This window comes from Talpa occidentalis, unplaced genomic scaffold (genome assembly GCF_014898055.3).
Source record: "Talpa occidentalis isolate TD23 unplaced genomic scaffold, MPIMG_talOcc4v2.1 talOcc4.6, whole genome shotgun sequence".
NCBI lineage: Eukaryota > Metazoa > Chordata > Mammalia > Eulipotyphla > Talpidae > Talpa > Talpa occidentalis.
In genome coordinates this window covers 54,007,518-54,030,386 of record NW_023604972.1, presented here as the reverse complement: position 1 = coordinate 54,030,386, position 22,869 = coordinate 54,007,518, and the positions used below count along the sequence as shown (strand labels likewise).

At 36.9% G+C, this 22,869-nt stretch overlaps 1 protein-coding gene across 1 annotated transcript in view; it reads left to right on the top strand.

Annotated features, from left to right (window-relative positions):
- The window catches only part of KLHL8 (kelch like family member 8), a 36,577-nt gene extending 17,959 nt beyond the window's left edge, over nt 1-18,618 (top strand). The window contains exons 3-10 of the mRNA XM_037529391.2: nt 238-786; nt 1,954-2,140; nt 5,596-5,739; nt 6,634-6,745; nt 11,009-11,177; nt 11,402-11,561; nt 14,536-14,737; nt 14,911-18,618. Of these exons, the coding sequence (XP_037385288.1) occupies nt 238-786; nt 1,954-2,140; nt 5,596-5,739; nt 6,634-6,745; nt 11,009-11,177; nt 11,402-11,561; nt 14,536-14,737; nt 14,911-15,034 (1,647 nt within the window). The 3' untranslated portion in view covers nt 15,035-18,618. The remainder of the gene's footprint in view (nt 1-237; nt 787-1,953; nt 2,141-5,595; nt 5,740-6,633; nt 6,746-11,008; nt 11,178-11,401; nt 11,562-14,535; nt 14,738-14,910) is intronic.
- Nucleotides 18,619-22,869: the final 4,251 nt, after the last annotated feature.

The window sequence follows — 22,869 nt, the reverse complement described above, 5'->3', positions numbered from 1 at the left end:
ATACACATACATTATGATACATATATAAAAGATAAGCGGCTAATTTGGAAGAAGAAAATTGCTTGACTTCAAGGAACTGGCCTACTTTGAAAGTAATTGTCCAAGAGAGTACATTGTTAAAAAAAATACACTTAATTTGTCTGGGGTTTTTGTCCCTGCTAAAGTACATGCTCCATGCTGATATGAAACTACTTTTGATATTAACCTGGGTCTCCTTTTTTTGTTTGTTTTAAACAGGTTGGCTCAAAGCTCATCTCTTGTCACAAACTGGTATTAGCGTGTGTTATTCCCTACTTCAAAGCCATGTTTCTCTCTGAAATGGCTGAAGCCAAGCAAACACTGATTGAGATCAGGGACTTTGATGGTGATGCTATAGAAGATTTGGTCAAGTTTGTCTATTCTTCACGACTGACTTTGACTGTTGACAATGTCCAGCCTCTCTTATATGCAGCCTGTATTCTACAGGTTGAACTGGTGGCTAGAGCTTGTTGTGAATACATGAAATTGCATTTTCATCCCTCCAATTGCCTGGCAGTAAGAGCTTTTGCAGAAAGTCATAATCGAATAGACTTAATGGACATGGCAGATCAGTATGCCTGTGAGCATTTTACTGAAGTTGTGGAATGCGAAGACTTTGTAAGTGTGTCCCCCCAGCATCTACACAAGCTTTTATCCTCAAGTGATCTAAATATTGAGAATGAAAAGCAGGTGTATAGTGCAGCCATCAAGTGGCTTCTTGCCAATCCTCAGCATCATTCCAAGTGGTTGGATGAAACACTTGCCCAGGTAGGGGCTGAAATAAGGTTGCACATAGAAATCAAATAATATGTACGCTGTTCATCATTTATCATGAGAAGTGTAGATTAACCAAAGAAATGTAGAGATCATTGGTATAATACAGTGTGAAAATAACTTTGACTCTTATTTCCTATATATTTACTGTACCATTTAAGGATAAATCTGAATTTGTTTCATTTAAATTAGAAATATTCTCTGCTTTATTACCTGATTATTTAAAATACTCCTTTTGGATTGCAATAATGAATATTTATGCTAGTACAAAATGGTTCTGATGTAAAAACTCTAAATTATAACTTGTTTTTTAATGAAGTTTCTAAGATTTACTGAAAATATGTTGCTAATAAAAGTACACTTATTTCTAATGTATATGAATTTATTGTGGAAAGAACTACAAGGCATCACTTTCCATTTTCTTCCCTTACTATAATTTTACTTTTGTAATGTCAGAACAGTATCTCTTTTTAACATTTATTTATATTTACTGTTAATGGAGTTGCTTGGCTAGGAAGATAATAAATAGACCTTAGAATTACTTTGAAAATAAGTTTATCAAGAAAAACAGATTTTTTTAATCTTCCTGTGTGTTTGTGTGCTTATAACTTGAAATTGTGTTAGCTGTTTTGATCACCCCCTTTAATCCACTAGAAAACCAGTGCATCCTTGAGAGTGGTGAGTGCCTCTGCTGAAGAAGAATATTCCTGAGTTAGTGTATAATCTTCCAAGATAACTGATTCAAAGGAAAGGACACTTACTGGTTTTAGATATGAATGTTTGTGTGTTTAACAAACAAATCACATTTCCATATGTTAAGCCTTATGCTTTAAGAAGCAAAAGAACAAAGAATGGTGTTTTTGTTTTGATCATACCCTTCGCAACAAGGATTCTGCGATTATGATGACAGTTGGCTTATTTTATAGTCTACTTAAATCTGTATTTAAAATGGGAGATATATTTAACATATAATCTGATTTTGTTTGTGCTGATGAATACTGGAAATTGCTTTTGAGCTTAACACATTGAATTTCATTCACATGTTAGAAAGACCTTATGAAGAAAATGACTTTTAAAAAGAGAACATTTTGCAGAGAAAGTTGAGAGTGAGCTATCCAGTTACAACTTAAATTTTATATCCACAACTATTCATGATCGTAGGTTCGTTTGCCGCTGTTGCCAGTTGATTTTCTTATGGGTGTCGTGGCAAAGGAACAGATTGTCAAGCAAAATCTAAAATGTAGAGATTTATTGGATGAAGCAAGAAATTACCACCTTCATTTGAGTAGCAGAGCAGTACCTGACTTTGAATACTCCATTCGGACTACCCCAAGGAAGCATACTGCTGGTAATTAAATCACTCATTTTATCAACTCTACTGGAAGGATCTTTATTGTACTTGGGGGGGTCATATGTAGCTAAACTTATTAGTATCTGATTGTCTTAAAGTAATCATTGGTAAATAATGCTATATATTTTTTTATATACATAATTTTTCTGTACATGATTCAGATACTTTTACTAGTAAGCCAAGTTTTAAAACAACCATAACAAATTTAAGATACTATGAAGAGCCTGCTGAAATATCTTCTTTTGAGGTCTTCCTGATTCTTCTAAGCAGATTTATAGTTCCTTTGTTATTTGTGCTTTTGGGGGTACTTTGTTTGCATTTGTTTTATTTTACTGTTTTCATATTGAAATTTATTTGATATGTTTTGAGATCTTCAGACACAGGTAACTATCTTATTTAGGTTTGTATCCTTAGTGCCAAGAATGGAACTTTATATATATTACATATTTAAATATTCATTTTTGCATTCTATCAAAGCAAAAAAAGGCACTAAACACATGTAAATAATATTTGTATAATACCATATTAGACTCTTAGAATCTAAAGCTATTATATTTGAGGAGGCATGTAGTTTTACATTTATGACTACAATTTAAGACTTTATATTTTCCCAATAAAATAATTTGTGTTCACTTATATTGCTCTTTACAGATATACAGAATATATTTGAGGGATGAGGGAAAGTAAGTAGTCTAGGAATTCAAGAAGTGGTACTCTTAACAGACTTCCTCTACATTTGCTGCTACCTGATATAGTTATCTGATAAAGGGATCTATGGAATAACCTAAAAATAACAACAGAATACAATACTTGATTATGAATAGTGGGATTTTATCTAAGTAATATAAGTTTGAATGTCATAGATCTTCTCATCAAGAAATTGTTCTCTAAGTAGTTTAATGTGAGTAAGACTGCTTATTTATCTTGGCTGTATTTTGTAGGTTAATATCAAAAATTTAAGTTTTTTGAAGTGTACAAAACCTTTGTAAGTTTTGAATCTTGTTTCAGGAAGTTGAGGAAATTATTCTGAAAATGTATTCAGTGTGGCAAGCTATTTTAACAGATGTAAAAGAATTTAAGTAGAAAATGTTTGTTAGGTGTCTTGTGATTGTGGTAAATGTTGGCTTAGTATGTCCATTAAGTAGCTAACAAATACATCCTGAAAATGCATTCAACATAGCCAACTGTTCTAACAAATGTAGAGAAGATAAATAGGAAGTCAAGGTATTTAATGAAGTTCTTCACATTCGGATTGCAATTCAAACAGTATCTTGGCAGCCTAGTTGTGTTCCTGTGTGCCATATATAAACCCTCAGATTCATGATCTCTCGCATGATGGCAAGAAATTTATGAAGTAGATTTTAGTGAAGGATTCAATCCTTACTTTGAAATAGGCAATATTCCATTTTATGAATGAGATTAAGAATCAGAGAAGGTAAATGTAAGCCCAAGGTCACACAGAAGAGCAGAGGACTTGCATCCTAATCTTTGTATATCAATTTGTAATTCCATACCATGTTCCTGTGTAACCTATATTGCTGAAATATTAGTGTCCACTTAAAAAAATCTAATTGGTGATTGGGGTTACATTCTGGAATTATAATTCCAGCTTTGACATTAACCATCTGTAATTTGGGGCAGATTTCTTAATCTTGGAAGACCTCAGTTGTTTATAAACAAGATTGACTCTCCCAGCTTTAAATTTCTCTGACTTAAAAGAATGAATTATTGTTGGAAAAGATTGCACAAACAATCTGATCACTCATTTATGCAACCATTAAGTGCCTACCAAATGCTAGGTTCTGGGTAAGGTATTGGAAATGCAAGCACAAATAAATACAGCCAGCCCTATGTTGAGAGAACTTTTAGTATGATCTAGGGAAAAAGACGTGTGAATAAATATGCAATAAAATATCACAGGTACATTGATATAATCACAGGGGACAGTGGGAAGCAAAAAGAAAAAGTACTTATTTTTTACTTTGGAAGGGTAAGAAAAAGTTTATAGAGGAAGTAAACCTCATAGTTTTGAATAATAAATAGATTTTTTCCTGGGTGTCCAAGTGAGCTGTATTCATTTCATTTTACATTTATTGAATGTCTACTACATGCCAGGCACCGTGCTTGTCCTTATTAGTTCATAAATGCTTAACACACAGACTTCAATTAGATTTTGGTTAGTTGTCAGCTCTGTCAATGGATCATTTCAATACTGTGTGTTGCTATTGGAACAAAGAGGGATTAGCATTAATGTTGCAGGAACATGACATTTGAGAGAGAGAAGATCAGGGGAGGCACTGCAAAGCCCTTATGCTTTGCCAAAATTTTATCTTGTAGGGCATTGTTTCTCAAAGTATGAGGAAAATGTTGACCCCCGACCAGTAGTATCAGCATTCACTTGAGAACTTTCTAGAAATAGAAATTTTTTGTACCCAAACCTACTGAATTAAAGATTTTGGGATCAGGTCCATCAATAATGTGTTTTATGTCTTCCAGCTTATTCTGAACTACACTAAAGTTTGAATTTTAAAAAATGTGGAAAGATCTATATTACATAAAAAGTTTGCCATTTTAACTATTTTTAAATGTACAGTTCAGTGGTTCAGTGAAGTTTTTAAGAACTGATATAAGTTATAGAAAGCTGCTGAAAAGAGCTTTCTAATTAGATTGCTCTTTTGATAATCTGAAAGCAACAAGATGACTAATGAGAAAGGATAGGATTTTTTAATAATTGTGTATTAGCTGATGAGAACCTAAACTAAGGCAGTGTGGTATTCAGACTAGAGAGAGAGGGGAGGACATGTTAGGGAAGGAAGAGGTTGTGTAGATACAGAGTAAGGGAGATCCTTTTAAACATGGTGGCTGTGAGACATCAAGTGGAAATGTGGCTTGGAGTTGTAGATTGGAAGACTAATTATGATACAGGTGGAATTTAAAATAAAGGAACGAACTTTTCCTATGTGATATGTGAGAAGTAATATGTAATATGTGAGAAGTAGGGTAAGGTTGAAACATTGAAAACATAGGTGAGAAATAACTGGAGGTAAAAGGAGACTGATATTATGGAAATGAAGAGTTAAAGAGTTTCAAAAAAAAAAAAAACAGGGTCCTCAACATGTTTAATGTTGCATTTGTGTTCGGTAAGAAATTAAGAGTTTACTGAATTTTGTTAGGACCATAGCAAGAATAATTTTACAGAATTGGCATAACCCATATTGTAGAATGTTAGCAAGCAGAGATTGGTGATGTATCTTATTTGAGAAATTCAAATGAGGGAATGAAATGAAAAATAGATGTTTAGTAACATACTGACATTGAATGGTATTTGATATTTATACAGCTCACTTCCTTCTGCCATTAAAATTTTTATTTCCTAAATATTTTTTCCATACTAATTAAAAAATACATAGAGAACTATGATTTTTGTCTCTATTTTGTGTCTTTACCTGTAGGTGTGCTATTTTGTGTTGGTGGTCGGGGTGGATCTGGTGACCCATTTCGCAGTATTGAATGCTATTCTGTCAACAAAAACAGTTGGTTCTTTGGACCAGAGATGAATAGTCGAAGGCGACATGTGGGTGTAATTTCTGTGGAAGGTGGGTCTACTGTTGTCTTAAATCACATCAGGTGATCATAATGCTCTTTTTGAATATTTCAACCTTGAGAATTTCTTTAAGAAAATTGCTAAATATTTGGGTAGTGATTATTTACTTGCATAGTTGTGCAGTGCCCCTCAGATGCTTGCATATAGGTGCTTAACAGGAGGTGAATATCAGAGAAAAGGGAGTTAAAGAGGTAAAATGAATTATCTCAGTTATATTGGAAGAAGCAAACTGAAGAAAAATGATTATTGAACCCAAATAATAAGTATGTATCCTTTTTTTATGCCTGTTCGTTCAATGAGAATTTTCTTTACTGGTTGCTAAAAATTGCAGATAAATTGCAATTGTTAGGGCATTTTTTAGGCTTTTCTGATTCTAAAAATAAAAATTTTGGTGGGAAGAAATGTAAATGCTTAAAAAAAATAAAAATGATCTGTAACCCAGTAGTCACAGTTAACATTTTACTATGTAATCGTCTTAATTTTACTTTGTGTATTTTTATTTCACTTAGGAAAAGATTGCTCACACTGTATCAAAGGCTTTATATTTTCTTAAATTTACATTAAGGGCATTTTTTTCCATTTTATTAAACATTTTTTGAAAGCATAATTAGTGATTTCATCTATTAAGTAATAAAAAGTTGAGAAATCTCAGGGAAAGATAGTGCTTAAGCATTTAAATACTCTATGTAAAATAGTAGGTCCAAGGGATTTTTAATAAGTGGAAGCATATATTTATTTTCATTTGACTTCTGAACTGACATTGTACATAATGTTGAACAGAAGAGTAATTGCTGAAAATTAATTTGTCATACTATTACATATTGCTTATATAAATATTTATATATAAACTGTTTGGAATAAAATGAAACACCTCTCTATTTGACAGGTAAAGTGTATGCAGTGGGTGGACATGATGGAAATGAACACTTAGGTAGTATGGAGATGTTTGATCCTCTCACTAATAAATGGATGATGAAAGCATCAATGAACACAAAGAGGTAGATGAACATGGAAATTTCTTTTGATTTGATGTTAGAAAATAAAGTTTCCTATTATTCAGAGGGCTGATACTTTTTATGTTTTCAGAAGCTAAGTACCTACTTAAGCACATTTTGTAAAATGTTCAGTGTTATGTTTTGTTACAACTTTTTATATTTTTTTAAGAATTAAAAAGATCATCATGTTTTTGAGTATGATAATGATTCTCATAGTTTTCATCTAGAGCAGATTTTTAAGAACTTTTTATTTTGAAATAGTTCTAGATTTTCCCCAAAATTGCAAAAAAAGAACAAAAAAAAGAGCAAAAAATAGAGGTCCTATATACCATTGGTTCTCAACTAAAGATAATTTTACTCCCTCTGTGGAACATTTGGCAATGTCTGAAGATATTTTTGGTTGTCAAAATTTGGGAGCGAGGAGTTTGGGAAGTTGCTACTGACACATAGTTGGGAGAGTATAAGGGTGCTGTTAAAAATCCTATAATGTGTAGGAAACCACCCACAGCAGAGAATTTCCAGTTCTGTTCTCAACAGTGCTTAGGTACAGAAATCCTTTGCTGTATTCTTCACCCAGCTCCCATTTTACACATCATAGTGATACAATTATTGAAACTAGGAAATTAATACTTATACAGTGTTATCAATTAGTCTGGAGGCCTTATTGAACTTTTACCAATTTTTCCATGCATTGTTACTAGAGTAATTGGCATATTCTTATCTAATTGTATTGGCCAATAATTTAATAGATACTACTAGCAGAGATAGTGTTTTTGTAATGTTCCTGATGACATTGGAAATGTCTAGTGTTTCCTTATTAAATAAGATACCAACTTTAGGACTAAGGTGTAGTTCAATTTTTTAAGAAATTATCCCTCAGTTTCTGTTTTCATTATTTTTGTTATTATTAGCATTAATATTTAGAATTATCACCTATGGTAAATTGTGGTATATGTTGGTAAATGCAGCAGTCTGCTGAAGATTTTTATTTTTATTGTTCTCTGGTTCATAGCCCTTTGTATCTTTTATTTTTCTTAATTGAGTTAACATTAGTTTACATCATTGTTGCCATAATTAAAGCATATGACCCCCCCCTCAGGTATTGTTGCCATAGTGTGCCCACCACCAAAGAACCTCTAGTCCGTCACTATAGACCCTTCTGCTCCCCTCCTTATTTGTTCTACTCTCCCTCCCTTACTCCCTCCCCTTTCCCCCATTCTGCAGTAAGATTTCAAGTTGGGATAAAGAAGAGAGGACATAATTGAGAGATAGTGCAAAAGTGTAGAGCAGGATTTTATGCTAATTAGATGTGGGAGGTAGAGAGAAAAATGAGGCTGTTCAAGGATCATCCTTCCATTTCTGACTTAACTGGATATGGATTGTGGTATGGTTTTCTGAATTGGGAAAAACAAGTTGTCTCAGAATAAATTTTTTGTTTTGTGATGGCTGAATTTCTATTGCTTTGTAACCAGTTACATAAACTCAACAGCTTAAAATAACATCCATTTGTATGTTTTTATTGTGAAATGATTACCACAATAATCTAATATAAATCACCTTACATAGTTATAAAATCTTTTTCTTTTTTTTTTTTTTAAAGTCAAACTACATTTATTTTTTTTTTTTTTTATAGAGGCATGTTTTATTTATTTATTTGGTTGGTTGGTTGGTTGGTTTATACAAGCACTGGGTACAGTCAGAAGTGCGGGAGGGTGAGAGAATTCACCAGAGCCAGAGCGGGGAGCAGAATAGGCAGAAGGACCGAAGTACACTGCTGAGGGGAGCAGCGGGCGGCAGGAGAGGTCTGCGCGCCATGTGGGACCCTCCTCCGGTGGCCGGGGATCAGCCGGGGATTGAACTGGCGCCGCAGAGGCCGCGGGCAGATTCGCAACCCAGCGCTCAACCGCTGCGCCACCGGGGAGGCCCTAAAATCTTTTTCTTACCATCAGAACTTTTAAGATCTCCTCTCAGCAACTTTGAAATATGTAATACAGTAGTATCAACTAGAGTTGTCATGCTATACTTTATATCTCCCATGATTTATTTATTTTAGAAGTCCAGTTGGTTTGACTGGGCTTTCCACTTAGGATCTCACAAGGCTAAAATCAAGGTGTTGGCTGGGCTGGGCCCTTATCTGTAGGCTGTGAGGAAGAAACTGTTCCCAGCATCATTTACGTTATTGGTAGAATTTAGTGATTATAAGACTGAGTTTCTCATGTTTACTGTAAGCTAGATGTCACTCTCAGTTCCTACAGGCCGCTCTCAGTGCCTTCCGAGGTAGACTCCTCTATTTTCAGACAAGCTACAGTGTGCAGTATCCACCTCTGAGTTTCTGACTCTTCTCCTGATACAGGTTTTCCCTGGTAACTGAAAGTAAAACATTCTATTTGGTATGATTTGATAGGTTAATTTTGGGTCTGGGACTGTTTAACAATTATGTCATATAAATTAATGGTAATAGGGCCTCCCTGGTGACGCAAGGGATTAAGACAACCTATGAAGCTGTCCACAATCATTGCAGCACGGGTTTAATCCCTGGCCAGGGAGGTGACCCACATGGCGCAGCAGACCTCTCCTGACTTGCCCGCTGCTCCCCTCAGCAGTGTATTTCAGTCAGTCTGCCTATTCTGTTCCCCGCTCTGTCTCTCACCCACCACACCTCTGGCCTGTACCCCAGTTCTTGTATGCATAAATAAATCTTTAAAAAATTAATTAATTAATGATAATAGCATTCTGAGACCCAAAAAATATCCTACCAAATCATACCAGTAGAACTTAGTACTTCAGTATATGGGAGAAACCTGTACCAGCTAGAGAAGACTCTACTTCTATAAGTCTTGTGTCATGGACAGATGTTTGCCCAGATAACCACTCTTTTACCATTAGATGTAGCAAAGCCATGGAAATTAAACCTGAAGGTGAATGTAATGGTTGGGTGGGTACACCTTAAACTTCTGCCTCAGAGAAGTAGGTAGAGAGTTTAATTTCATATTAAAGTTGAGACTGAAGAGAAAGCAAGACAGATTTGAAATTGAAGTTGGATATATGTCTGGAAATATGAAAATCCATGGAAAGAATGAAACTGCCTAGGGAGAGAGAGTATAAAATGCTGGGAAACTTTAAGGAACATAATTAATGATGAAGTAGAGAAAGCATTGATAAAGGAAACTGAGAAACACCAGCCAGAGATACAAGCGTGATCTCAAAATACAGTATCATGAAAATCAAGAGAAGAATTTTAAGGAATAGGAAATTGTCAGTAATATCATATGTGCTTGTGGTTTGGGATGTAGAGGTGGTGAGGAATTATTAGGTATACTTAATTCTGCCATAATGTAACACCCTTATGTTCTAGAGTGCACACATGTGTTCACACACCTGAAGAATCTTTATAAACACAGTATTTTGTAAGTCATTGCTTTATACTCAAGAGAAAGGAAGTTTAAAAGACCAAAAGAAATAATATTTTTAAGAATTGTTTCCTAGGATACTCTTAGAATCTCAGAACAGCAGCTCTTATAATAATAATAGGTAATACATAGTATTAAATATTGGACGTCACTATTCTAAGTGTTTATAGTAACTCATTAATGTCAACTGTATCTACTCTTGCAAGTGAATTATAGATGAAGAAGCAAGATAGTAGAAGTTTATAAAATAGACAACCTTATCCAAAGTACATACCAAGGTAGTGACAGAGAAGATTATAGAATAAACTTTGATTTTTAAGAAATTGATACAATTTTTCCCAGTCGTCATTACAATGAAATCTTCCTTTCCAAAAAGAGAAATAAATGTTCTTGAGAAGTAAAGCAATGTGATATAAAACTTACAATGTAAAAATTATGTTTCTTTGTGTCTTACAACAAAACATGTTCTGCAATTACAATAATTTAGAAATAAAAATTGACTTCTTTGTAGTACACCACTGCTATCAGTTCATTAACCTCTCAATTATGCAGCTGTGTGTTTTACTAATTGAATGTTTTGGACTCTGTTAATAATATTTTGTTGGATTTTTATTATTTCATTTGACTGAAGTAATCTATGTAGGCCTTGTATTATAAACTACACAAGGCTCACACAGTTGCAAAATTTGGCAACCCTGTAGCCATCTATTCAGAAGCTTTGATAATTCTAAAAATAATTGGAAATCATCACTTTGAAGCATAATGTGATAAATCACTTGAATTAGCGCAATTTTTTTTGCTGCTTTTATTCTGGGAACAAACCCAGATGTTAAAGTATGTTTTATTGTCTTTGCAGGCGAGGGATTGCCTTGGCCTCCTTAGGTGGCCCAATTTATGCAATTGGAGGATTAGATGACAATACTTGCTTCAACGATGTGGAAAGATATGATATAGAATCTGATCAGTGGAGTACAGTGGCACCAATGAACACTCCCCGTGGAGGAGTTGGCTCTGTGGCTCTTGTAGTAAGTTATGTGGTAATTTGTTCATTATTTCACTGTATTACATCCCTAACTGAAAATTCATATCTCCAGTATGCCAATACTGATTGCACACCATATTTCATGAAATACTGCTTTCTTGCACATTCTGCAGTATTGGGACAATATATACAAATACATACAATACAGTATTGGGACAATATATACAGATCAACTCAAAATCTAATGTCATGTTTGTTTGTTTTTAGAACCATGTTTATGCAGTAGGTGGCAATGATGGAGTAGCTTCTTTATCTAGTGTGGAAAGGTATGATCCACATCTGGATAAGTGGATAGAAGTTAAAGAAATGGGTCAACGAAGAGCAGGCAATGGAGTTAGTGAGCTTCATGGTTGCTTGTATGTTGTTGGTAAGTGGATGGTATTTCTCTGGTTTATTATGGGAGTACATGTCCACACAATGACAGTGACGTAAAACAGCACAATGAAAATCATATTTCCTTTAGGCTCAAGTGGAAACAGTCTTAAGATTTGCTTTTGAGTTTTTAAGGTTCACATTATTTCTTTAATTAATTAAATTTTTTTCCTTACATCATTGTAATTCCCGTAGTTCTCCCACCACTGTATCACCCATGAACCGTCATCAAAGTCCCTTGAGTTCAACCCTTCCCTCTTTTGCTCTTCTCACATTATTTTTTAATGTAAGGGCACAAATTGAAATTGCTTTGCTAAAATCTTTAGATGATTTAAGACATATTTTTCTCACGTTCATTTCAAGAGAACTATTGACTAAACAAACATCAATACTTCATATGCATAGTGGCTGTTGGCATCTTTATATTGCTTTTTGACTTACTGAGTTGTATACTCAAAGGGGACCATAGAGCATTGTTTTCTCAAACTTTAATATGCATATGAACAATCTGAAAATACTGGTAAATGCAAGAGGGGAGCCCAGATTCTGTGTTTCAGACAGCTCCCACGTAATAATGGGTGCTACCTGTGTCCACTCAACACACTTCCAGTAACAAGACATTAATGGACTATCAAATAGGAATAATAATAATGCCTATCTTTCAGAATTGTTTTAAGAATTAGAGATAATATATGATAAGCATCTCAAACCACATCTTGTACTTTATAGTTGCCCAGTTAAAGGGTTGCAGTGTTGCAACCCTCTTTCAGTGTTCCTCTGCTTTTGCAGAAGAGGAAATTAGTTCCTGGAGGTTGTCATTAGCATATGTCCCCTTTACTTAAAGTTGATGTAAATTGGTGTTACCTAACTTACAGTTTGCAGTAAGAGTGGGGTATTGTTAGCATTTAAAGATCTTCAAATGATAGAAGAATGCCTTTGTATTGAGGAAGAAGAGAAATAACATAATGTAGCTTTTTATCTTGTTGATCATCACAGCAGTTATGTAAGGTAGTCAGAGATAGTGAATAATTTACTCATAGTCGCATGTCTAAACATGTTGCAAGACTGGAATTTTAACTGGGTTCTGTGAGAGACCAGAAACCTTACAGTAAACTACTTTTCCTAGCTCCCTATCTAGCATGGACATTGACACATATATATCAGCAGAGTATCATTTTTACTGTTATTTTTTAATTTGGAGGGCCTTTATAGTTAAAACAGAAACCTTCCTCTTGGTCACTTAAATGTATTTAAAACAGGTAGAACTGATTGGAATAAGGTCAAAGGCATCTCTGCACAAGTCTAGCAAGCTAATTGCATCTGCCTTTTCTATTCCTTTTCTTTGAATTCTTTATTATAAATTTACGTGTTTTACCTAGGGAAATGACAGGTAGACAGTGGATAAGAAAACTACAAAAAAGGTAACTATTGAAAACTTGATCTTTTATATTAGCATGAGCTATAAGTAAAATTAAAACCTTTATTTTAATGAAAAAAAGGGTTTTGTCATGGTTATTGTAGTGATGATACTACTATGTACGTATGTCAAAACTCACGGAATTTTTGGTAAATTATACCTTAGTTAGGTTGATTTCATTAAACTAAACCCATTAAAGAAGTTGATTTATTTTTTTACTGACATTGTTTACAAATAGACTGCTTATAATATCAGCACTTTTTCTTAGGAAGATAGGCTTAGTCACCAAGAGAGCTATTGCTCAATGTGACTGAGATGGAGCTTAAAAAGAGACATTTATTTTTATTTATTTATTTAAAAAAATTATATATTTATACAAGCACTGGGTACAGTCAGAAGCGTGGGGAGGGTGAGAGAATTCACCAGAGCCAGAGCGGGGAGCAGAACAGGCAGAAGGATCGAAGTACACTGCTGAGGGGAGCAGCGGGTGGCAGGAGAGGTCTGCGCGCCATGTGGGACCCTCCTCCAGTGGCCGGGGAGCAGCCAGGGATCGAACCAGAGCTGCAGAGGCTGCAGGCAGCTTCGCAACCCAGTGCTCAACCGCTGAGCCACTGGGGAGGCCCGAGACATTTATTTTTAAAGGAAAGAGCACTGTCAAAATAATAGTCCCTATATTTAATCTCTGGATTATAATACATAACACTGTTAGAGTGACCTATAGAGAAGATTGTTACCATCGAGAAAATATAAAATGAAGATGTAGTGCTGGCTGGTAAGAGTTCAATAATAGTCCAGCATCTCTGTGATCATGGCAATTATATTATTAAACGAAAGTTGGAAAACATGTCTAACTGGCGGTAAATGACTTGATGTAGTTAATTTTCTTCTCCAGCGCTTACTATTTAAAAATATAATAGGGCCTCCCCTGGTGGTGCAGGCGGTTGAGCGCAGTGCTGTGAGGCTGTCCGCAGCCTATGCAGCACCAGTTCGATTCCAGCTGGCCGTTGAGGGTCCCACATGGCGTGGCAGACCTCTCCTGTCTCGCGCGCTACTCCCCTCAGCAGTGTATTTCGTCAATATGCCTGTTCTGTTCCCCACTCTGTCTCTGGTGAATCCTTTCATCCTCCCGCGCTTCTGGCCTGTACCCCAGTTTTTGTATAAATAAATAATCTTTAAATAAAATAAAAGTATAATACTGTGCACTCAGAGAGAAGGAATCTCAATATTGTCTTGCTTATCCCTAGGAGCCATAGAACAAAATACCTAAATGCTTGTGTTTTGTTTTGCTTTCCTACTAAATTATCTGCTTAGATACAAGGATTCTAGTTTTTCCTGCTTTAAGATTTTCATCCTACTATTGAAGTAAAACACAAAAATTCTTTTGAATTGCAGAAAATGTCTATTGGGGTTGGAGTGGTGAGAGGTGTTAAGGGAAATATTTTCTCTGCTTTCTAAATGTTTTTAAGATTATGTTGTGGAAGCTATAGAATTGAGATTTAGTAATTAACATCTCTGAAATGTAATACTGTTTTTAAAATCTTTCTTTATATAGGTGGTTTTGATGATAATTCTCCTCTGAGTTCAGTTGAGCGATACGACCCTCGAAGCAACAAGTGGGATTATGTGGCAGCACTTACCACTCCCAGGGGTGGAGTGGGGATTGCAACAGTGATGGGCAAAATCTTTGCAGTTGGTGGTCACAATGGCAACGCATACTTAAATACAGTAGAAGCATTTGATCCAGTACTGAATAGGTAATTTTCTGTTTTCTCTGTGTTTTAATGGAGTATTTCAGTAACAGATTACTTCAGAATGCTAAAATGCTGCTAAATGTGGTTGTTAACATAAAACCTTTGGGATATTTTATCTCCCTCAGGAAGCTTGCTGTCTTTCAAAATCAATCCCATAACATTTTTTCTCTTTTCAGGTGGGAACTTGTTGGATCTGTGTCTCACTGTAGAGCTGGAGCAGGTGTAGCCGTGTGTGCCTGTTTAACTAGCCAAATTCGAGATGTAGGTCATGGATCCAATAATGTGGTTGATTGTATGTGATTTGAATTCCAACCATCAACTATTATTTAGTCATAACTGAAGACAAGAAAGACAACCAGAACTTTGTGTGACTACCTTTAAACAGTTCAAACTGCTACTAAGGTCTTATTTAAATGTAAACTGTTGTAACTAAATGCAATTTCTGCATTGGTAGTTGAAGAATTACAAAGTTCAATTTGATACTTTCCATTTTAGTAAATAATTGGAGTAGGGAAGGAAGAGAGTCTAACCTGAAAGCATACCTTCTCTGGAAAATTTTTAAAGTAGTGCCAAAACCTTGTAATGCCTTGGATTGATCAAAATGTAAAGCCAGGTCATTTCACTGAGTTTTACCTTTTCTTTTGCCTAAAGATGTTACCCTGAAGCAGATTTTTCATAGAGGGTAGATTAGAACCTGTTCACCAACACAATACTGGGACATATAAGAGACCTTTTGAAGATCATTTCTACTTGGTGCTGATGAATTTATACCCTGCTGTTTTTCTAGGCGTTGGTTTTTCAATTTCTTGGATATTTACAGAGATAGAAAAAATGTTTCATCTTTCTGAGTACCACTTGGTTACATTTTCAGACTCTTGTAGGAGTGCTGTAAGAAGACTTTAATTTCTGTTTGAATTATTAGGTCATCTAAAAACCTAGCTGAAAAAAAAAAAAAACCTAGCTGAACTAATTCTATATGAATTAATTAACACTTATTTTTTCATCTCATGTACAAAGGATGTGTTTTGTAGTAAGCAAAAATTGAATCAGAGGAAATATTAGAGGAGAAAGCTTTAGAGTAGATGTTGTTCTCCTGTCCGGTGGAAAGACTTTGAGAAGGGATGGTGCTATGACTCCCTAATAAGGGCATCAGAAAACATGTTTAGTGTTTGTCTTTGATTTAATCATTTGACTTAGAACCCAATTTTCTTTTTTTAAATTTTGCTGCTTGCCATCTTCTTGGTTTTACAAATTGTACAGAATCTGGACTTACTATCAGAAAATGAATGCTTTGGGCCTCCCTGGTGGCGCAGCGGGTTGAGTGCAGCACTGTGAAGCTGTCCACAGCCTCTGCAGCGCGGGTTTGATTCTTAGCCGGCCAGGGAGATTCCCACATGGTGTGGCAGACCTCTCCTGTCACTCCCGCTGCTCCTCTCAGCAGTGTTTTCAGTCATCTGCCTGTTCTGCTCCCTGATCTGTCTCTGGTGAGTCCTCTCACCCTCCCTCGCCTCTGGCCTATACCCTAGCTCTTGTATAAAAATAAATAAATCTTTGAAGAAAAAAAAAAGAAAATGGATGCATTAAAAAAACACCTTTATAGACTGCAGTTTACTTACTAGTTCAAGTCTGTCATTACCAATAAAAGAAATTGTTGTTACAATTATTATATTTAATCCCCTTCAATATATTTATTAAACTTTAATTGAAAATATTTCAACATATTAATTTGAAGCCAGGATATTGATATACCACTGAATTAACAGTTCTTCATAATTTAAACTAGCATTATAAATAACCTATTTATGTATATTTTTATATATATTAAGAACATTAAAGCATTCTATTTTGTATTTGCAATGCATCTTGGTATTTTTCTTTCAGGCCTTCCTAAATTTTCCTTTAGTCATGCCTTAGATTTAGTGCAGTTCACTGCTGGTCAGTCCTGTGGGTCGCAGCGAAGCTGGGGCAATGAAGAACACTGCCGCTATCCAGCTAGCCCTGAAGTTTATTACCTAGTATCTGTGATGTGTCTCACCACATGGCAGCATGGGCTTGTCAGTACAATAGGGACAAAAGCCCCATTACAAATCAGTGCTTGTTCGGGTTTATGAGACCCAAAAAAAGAAAGAAATTGTAAGGGCTCAGGCTAGCAGATAAAAGTTTTTCATTGAGCACATTTAAAAGTTCCCAAATTATGCAATTTTTTGTCATCAGCCATTGCTGCATATGAGCTGGTGTTCTCTTACATAACTGTAACCATACTTTAGTCAATCCCAAAATCATTTAATTCTATACCTCTGACTGGACTGGTTACAGCTGGCTGAATGTGGAAAATAGGTCTCAGAATCTGACTTCAGTTATCTATTTCTCATATTTAATAGAGTTCTTGTATTATAATGTTTGTCTTCCTATGGTTAGTAGTATGTTTGATATATTTTTGTGGCGGAGGATATCTTGGTCTCATTGTTTCTAAGATTATTTAAAATGTCTTTTTTTAAAAAACATTGCTGCCTTTGTTGTATATATAGAGCTTAGGGGCATAAAGATCTTACATTTCCATTTCTGATTTTTATTATGCAGTAGTCGTACTAAGTTGGTACTCTCAGTACCCACAAAATGTGAACTCAAATGGGAAATAAAGTAAAGAGGACATGTGACTATTTTTGTTAGTTGATGCACAACCAGTCAGAAGCATAGCCTTGAATGACCTGACAAAGGTATGAAAAAATAAATGGTGCAGTCAATATGCATAGTTTACTGAAAACACATTCTTGAGATATGAAATGAGAACCAGACTAAAAGAATCATGCTGTTGAGAGATGGTACTCCTAGAAAGAGGGAATTTTTAGAGAAGATGGCCACTTAGCTCTGAGGCCTGTAACCTACCAAAAAGTGATATAAAATGCAGCTAAAATTTTGAAGTTAATAGAAAAAAAGTTAAAATTTGCATATTGCTAGAGCTATTTCTAGGTATTTTGTATGGTTCTTCCCTGTAGTCATTAGCCACTGCTTTACTATATTGCACTGTCACTTTAAAAACAAATTGCTTGATTTTATTTTTAACTAATTTTGCTATGTTCTGTGTAACTATTTTTTGTTTGAATAAACTTCATACTGTTTCGAATGAGTATTCTCTTATTTCTCAAATTTTGAACTGACAATGCTGTTAAACGCTTAAAGATTGTTGAAACTGTATAAACTACTCTTACAAATGTAAACTTGATAATTTTTTTCCTGTCTTGTGTGATAATGTACTTAGAATTGAATTCGTCTTACAATTAAGAATGTTTGTTGTGGTTTTACATATGAGACTTTTAAAGAAGTTCCTACTGAGATGTCATTGACTCTTTTTCCCCTTTATGTGGAGTTACAAGTGGCAATAAACTTCCCTATTTTTCTTAAAACTGTATGAAAACTATAAGTATTGTAACACTCCAACAAATTAAAGCAATAAATTATCTCATACACCAAATACTAAAATCAGAGTTGGGTTCACATCAGTGCTATTTATTGATTTCAAAATATATTGCAAGTATCTATTGAAAGGTCGATGCAGGAGGCCAGAATGCAAAAGCCCGCCAGGAAACCCACCTGGGGGCAGGAATGCAGAAGCCTGCCTAGAGAATTCAGACAAAGAACCTCCCCCTGCCCTACAAACCTTTTCCCCGCCTTATGAACCCAGTTTCCCACCTGACCTCTCCTTACCCTATAAAAGCCTGCCTCCCCCGACAACGTGCGCAACTTCACCGACCCCCACCTTGGGTCCATGAGGTCCGCCCGGGGCGCAATAAATTTTCCCTTTCTTTGAGAAATTTAGCCTGGCTCTCCTTTTCTTTACCGCGCCAAACCTTTCATATATTATGAATAGGACGTTCTCTAAGATCTGTGTAACTTTGCTTCTCATTGTTTTTGTATAATCCTATCAAAACTTTGTTCTCCAGGACTCAAATGCAGAATTAGTAGGTTGGCTGTCATTTTTTTTTCTCCTGTTACAGAGGATCTGTTGTAGGACAGGGAGAGGGGCAGCCCAAGCCCCGCAAACCTGCCTATTCTAAATGGGTTCTGCCATCCGCCGCATCAACACAAAACATATGAGACTTTAATGGGAAGGATCTTTAATAAAACTAGGAAACAATACAGGTAAGGCAAAGAGTCTAGTTTCTAAATGAAGCACCCAAAGTTACCCATCCCCTCGTGGGTAAAAGTCCATCCATATGGGATTGGCCCAGAGCAAGGCCCCAAAGCCTGCCACAAGTCTAAAGCATCTTCCAGTGGGGACCCACAGAAAAGGGCCAGAAACAACCGGACAAGCCCGGAAGGAAAAGAGCAAAATCAACATCAAGATAAAAGCTGCCATTGTCACCTCCCCATGGGTCTCACCCACATCTGTGTCACCCAGTCCACGACCAAAAGACAAGCGCAGTTTCTTCACGTGTCTCTAGGCTCCATGCGCCTCCTCCAGGTCTCCTTCTGGCTCCATCCTCCTTCCTTCCTTAGTCTCTTCTGCAGCTTCTCCTCTCCCTGCTCAGCTCCACCCTCCCTTGGGTGGGGCAGGGAACCTCCCCCTTTCCTGGGGACCACCCTGTTGCAGATCTTCATGTTTAACTGAAAATAAATTTTTGTGACCCTTCCAGAAATTAAAGGTTAAAAGCAACCGATGTAGTTTTGTTAGGGGGAAAAAGATGTCCCAAAGCTAATTCCATATAGGCTTTGTGGACTCCACCCCCACCCTAGGTCAAAGTTAAAGACACTGGGAACTCCAAATCCCATCACCACCAAAGGGAAGGTGGCTGGGACCTGAGGGTGGGGTTAAGCAGCCAGGTGGATACAAAAGGCAGACACGTGGGCTTTGGAGGATCCCCCATTTTTGGCTCTCCACCAGCTCGCAGCGTCCGGCCAGCTCTGAGAGTGACTTTGGGTTTCCAGGTGGTCGGATCGGGTAGGACGCATTAAAGACTTTATTTCCCTATTTTCTCCCTGAGATGTACATTTTCCTTATTTCCTTTTCTCTTGTAAATAAACCTTTTATTAACCTTTTGTGTGTGTCTGTAGTGGAGTATTCATAAGTCCCTTTAAAGCGCGTGGGTGAGGACCCACAGCCAGGAACCCCTTTAATATCGGGGCTGCTCTATAACAGTTTCACTAATCATAGCGACTGATTAGGCAGTTCTCTTCAGCAATTACGAATTTATGCTGTAGAGAACTGAGATTATTTATGAGTTCAGTTGAATGTTGTCCTGATGAAGGACAAGAATAGAAAAGCTAGAAAGGAGACCTCACACGACTAAAACCTGACTCACACAAGGAGGTGGGGGTTGAGGGAAATAACATGACCATTAACCCAGCTGTAGAGGTCGTGACCCTCAGGCACCAGGGCCTTATCACAAGGCATGAGACCCAAGCAGGATCAGATGCTCTAGGGAGTGGAGCACAGGCCTAAGGGTGAAGATACAGAGATTGGGCCCACCCTGGAATCTCTGATCCCTTTGCAGTTTTGCCTGTTACCCAACATCGGCAACAGGCAGCCACTCCACGGAGGAGTGACCCCTCCCAAAGAGAAAAGGACTGTATCAGTGCAGTCTCTGCACAGGCTCGGAGCAGTACTCCCACTGCCCACCATGACTATGCAGGTGCCTCTTCACCAGCTCTCTCTCTTTGCAGGGCAGCAGCTTTCTGGCTGCCCATGACCTGTACCATGCCGGGGCTTCTCACTGACCTCCCTTAGCGGAGGCCTCAAGGCTGCCTGCCTGCAACCATGCAGGCCTTTCTTAGCAAACCTGTCCCTAACCCTTTCCCTAATAAGCCTGTTCTTTAAATATAACCAATGTCTCAGTCTAGTGGAGAAACCCACCTGGGGATCTCACCGTGTGCTGCTGAACCAGGAGCTCTGGTGAAATCTTTCCCAGAGTGAACCCAAGGACCCCACAACTCCACAAAATGACATCACTTCTAAGTAGTAATCTCATGAGGCTATCAGTTTTGTTTTTTTAAGCAGTGTTACTGTTAGGGGGAAAGGATGTCCTGAGATAATCTCATACAGGCTTTGTGGACTCCACCCCCACTCCAGACTAAAGCCATCAGGTTTTTTTTTTTTTTTTTAAATAAAAAAAAAAAAAAAGAAAAACCTGATGACTAAGAAAAACCTGATGGCTTTAGTCTGGAGTGGGGGTGGAGTCCACAAAGCCTGTATGAGATTATCTCAGGACATCCTTTCCCCCTAACATTACCATTACTAAAAAGCTTTGATGAGAACTTCCCTGCTGGCACAGGGGTTAAAGACAGCACTATCAAGCTAGCGCCAGCCCCTGCAGAACGAGTTTCATCCCCACATGGCACAGCAGACCTCTCCTCCCGTCTCTCAGCTACACCCCTCAGCAGTGTATTTCAGTAGATCTGCCTGTTCTGCTCCCCACTCTGTCTCTGGTGATTCCTCTCACCCCCACTCCCCTGCATCTCTGACCTACACCCCAGTTCTTGTAAATAAATGAATGAATGAATAAATAAATCTTAAGAAAAAAATTTAATTTTTACTAAAAAACTTTGAAGCTCCTCTTTTGAAAATAAGTTAAAGATTCCATTTGTAAGTCATTCAAGAAAATGTCTTATTGTAGTCATGAATCAATTTTGACAGAATCTTAAATGGCTGTGCATACTTTATTCATCAGACCTGATTCAAAATATTTTATGTCTGTCTTCACAAGGGAAATCTACCCTCAAAAGACTAAGATTTCCCTCCATTGGAAAAAAGTTTTTCAAAAGAAAACTGTTTCAATGGAGCATTCCTAAAATCAACCAAGCAGTAATAACATAAGTGAAAGAAATACAAAGCTATTTTGAAACATGATTTGAATGCAAAACATCTGGTGGTTTTTGTTGTTTTAACAAGTCATTCTCCCACTTTTTTTTTTTTTTATAGAGGCATGTTTTTATTTATTTGTTTGTTTGTTTTGTTTATACAAGCACTGGGTACAGTCAGAAGTGCGGGAGGGTGAGAGAATTCACCAGAGCCAGAGCGGGGAGCAGAGCAGGTAGAAGGACCGAAGTACACTGCTGAGGGGAGCAGAGGGCGGCAGGAGAGGTCTGCGCGCCATGTGGGACCCTCCTCGGTGGGGAGCAGAGCAGGCAGAAGGACCGAGGTACACTGCTGAGGGGAGCAGAGGGCGGCAGGAGAGGTCTGCGCGCCATGTGGGACCCTCCTCCGGTGGCCGGGGAGCAGCCGGGGATCGAACCGGCGCCACAGAGGCCGCGGGCAGCTTCGCAACCCAGCGCTCAACCGCTGCGCCACCGGGGAGGCCCCATTCTCCCACTTTCTTAATGGTTGTGGCTCATTTCAGTCTACCTTGACAAAGTATAAATATTCGGAGTTTAAGTTTGCATGGGGGAGATTTAATAATTACGGACTTTTAATGTATAGTTTGTAGTCACTTTACAATATTTTAATAAACAGTACTGCATTTAAAAATTAGATTAAAAGACATTCAGTAACTTGCCTAAGATCCACAACTAATCAGTGTTTTTTGTGACTGAAAAATTGCACTGTTTCACCTAACAACTTGTAGCTATGCTTTCACAAGGTAGTATGCGTACATTTAAGGAAAGATGATTTTCTTGCTCCTACTCCTAGCAGTATCAAAAAATATTTGTGGTCACTGCATTTCTTTTTTGGGTTACTTTGAGATAATTGAGAGTTTCAATTGTACAAAATAATGATTTACTATATTGTGAATTGATCACTAAATCTAGTTAACTTCCAACATATGATTACATGTTTTTCTTGCAGTGAGAACTTTTAAGATCTACAGTTTCAAATACATAGTACAGTATTTGAAACTTTCAAATACATAGTACAGTATTAACTATAATCATGCTGTACATTCCAGCCCCAAGATTTATTTTATACAACTGAAATTTCATACCTCATCCATTTCTCCTGTTATAGGGCAGGGAGAGGGGCAGCCCAAACCCCGCAAACCTGCCTATTCTACATGGGTTCTGCCATCCGCCGCATCAACACAAAACATATGAGACTTTAATGGGAAGGAACTTTAATAAAACTAGGAAACAATACAGGTAAGGCAAAGAGTCTAGTTTCTAAATGAAGCACCCAAAGTTACCCATCCCCTCGTGGGTAAAAG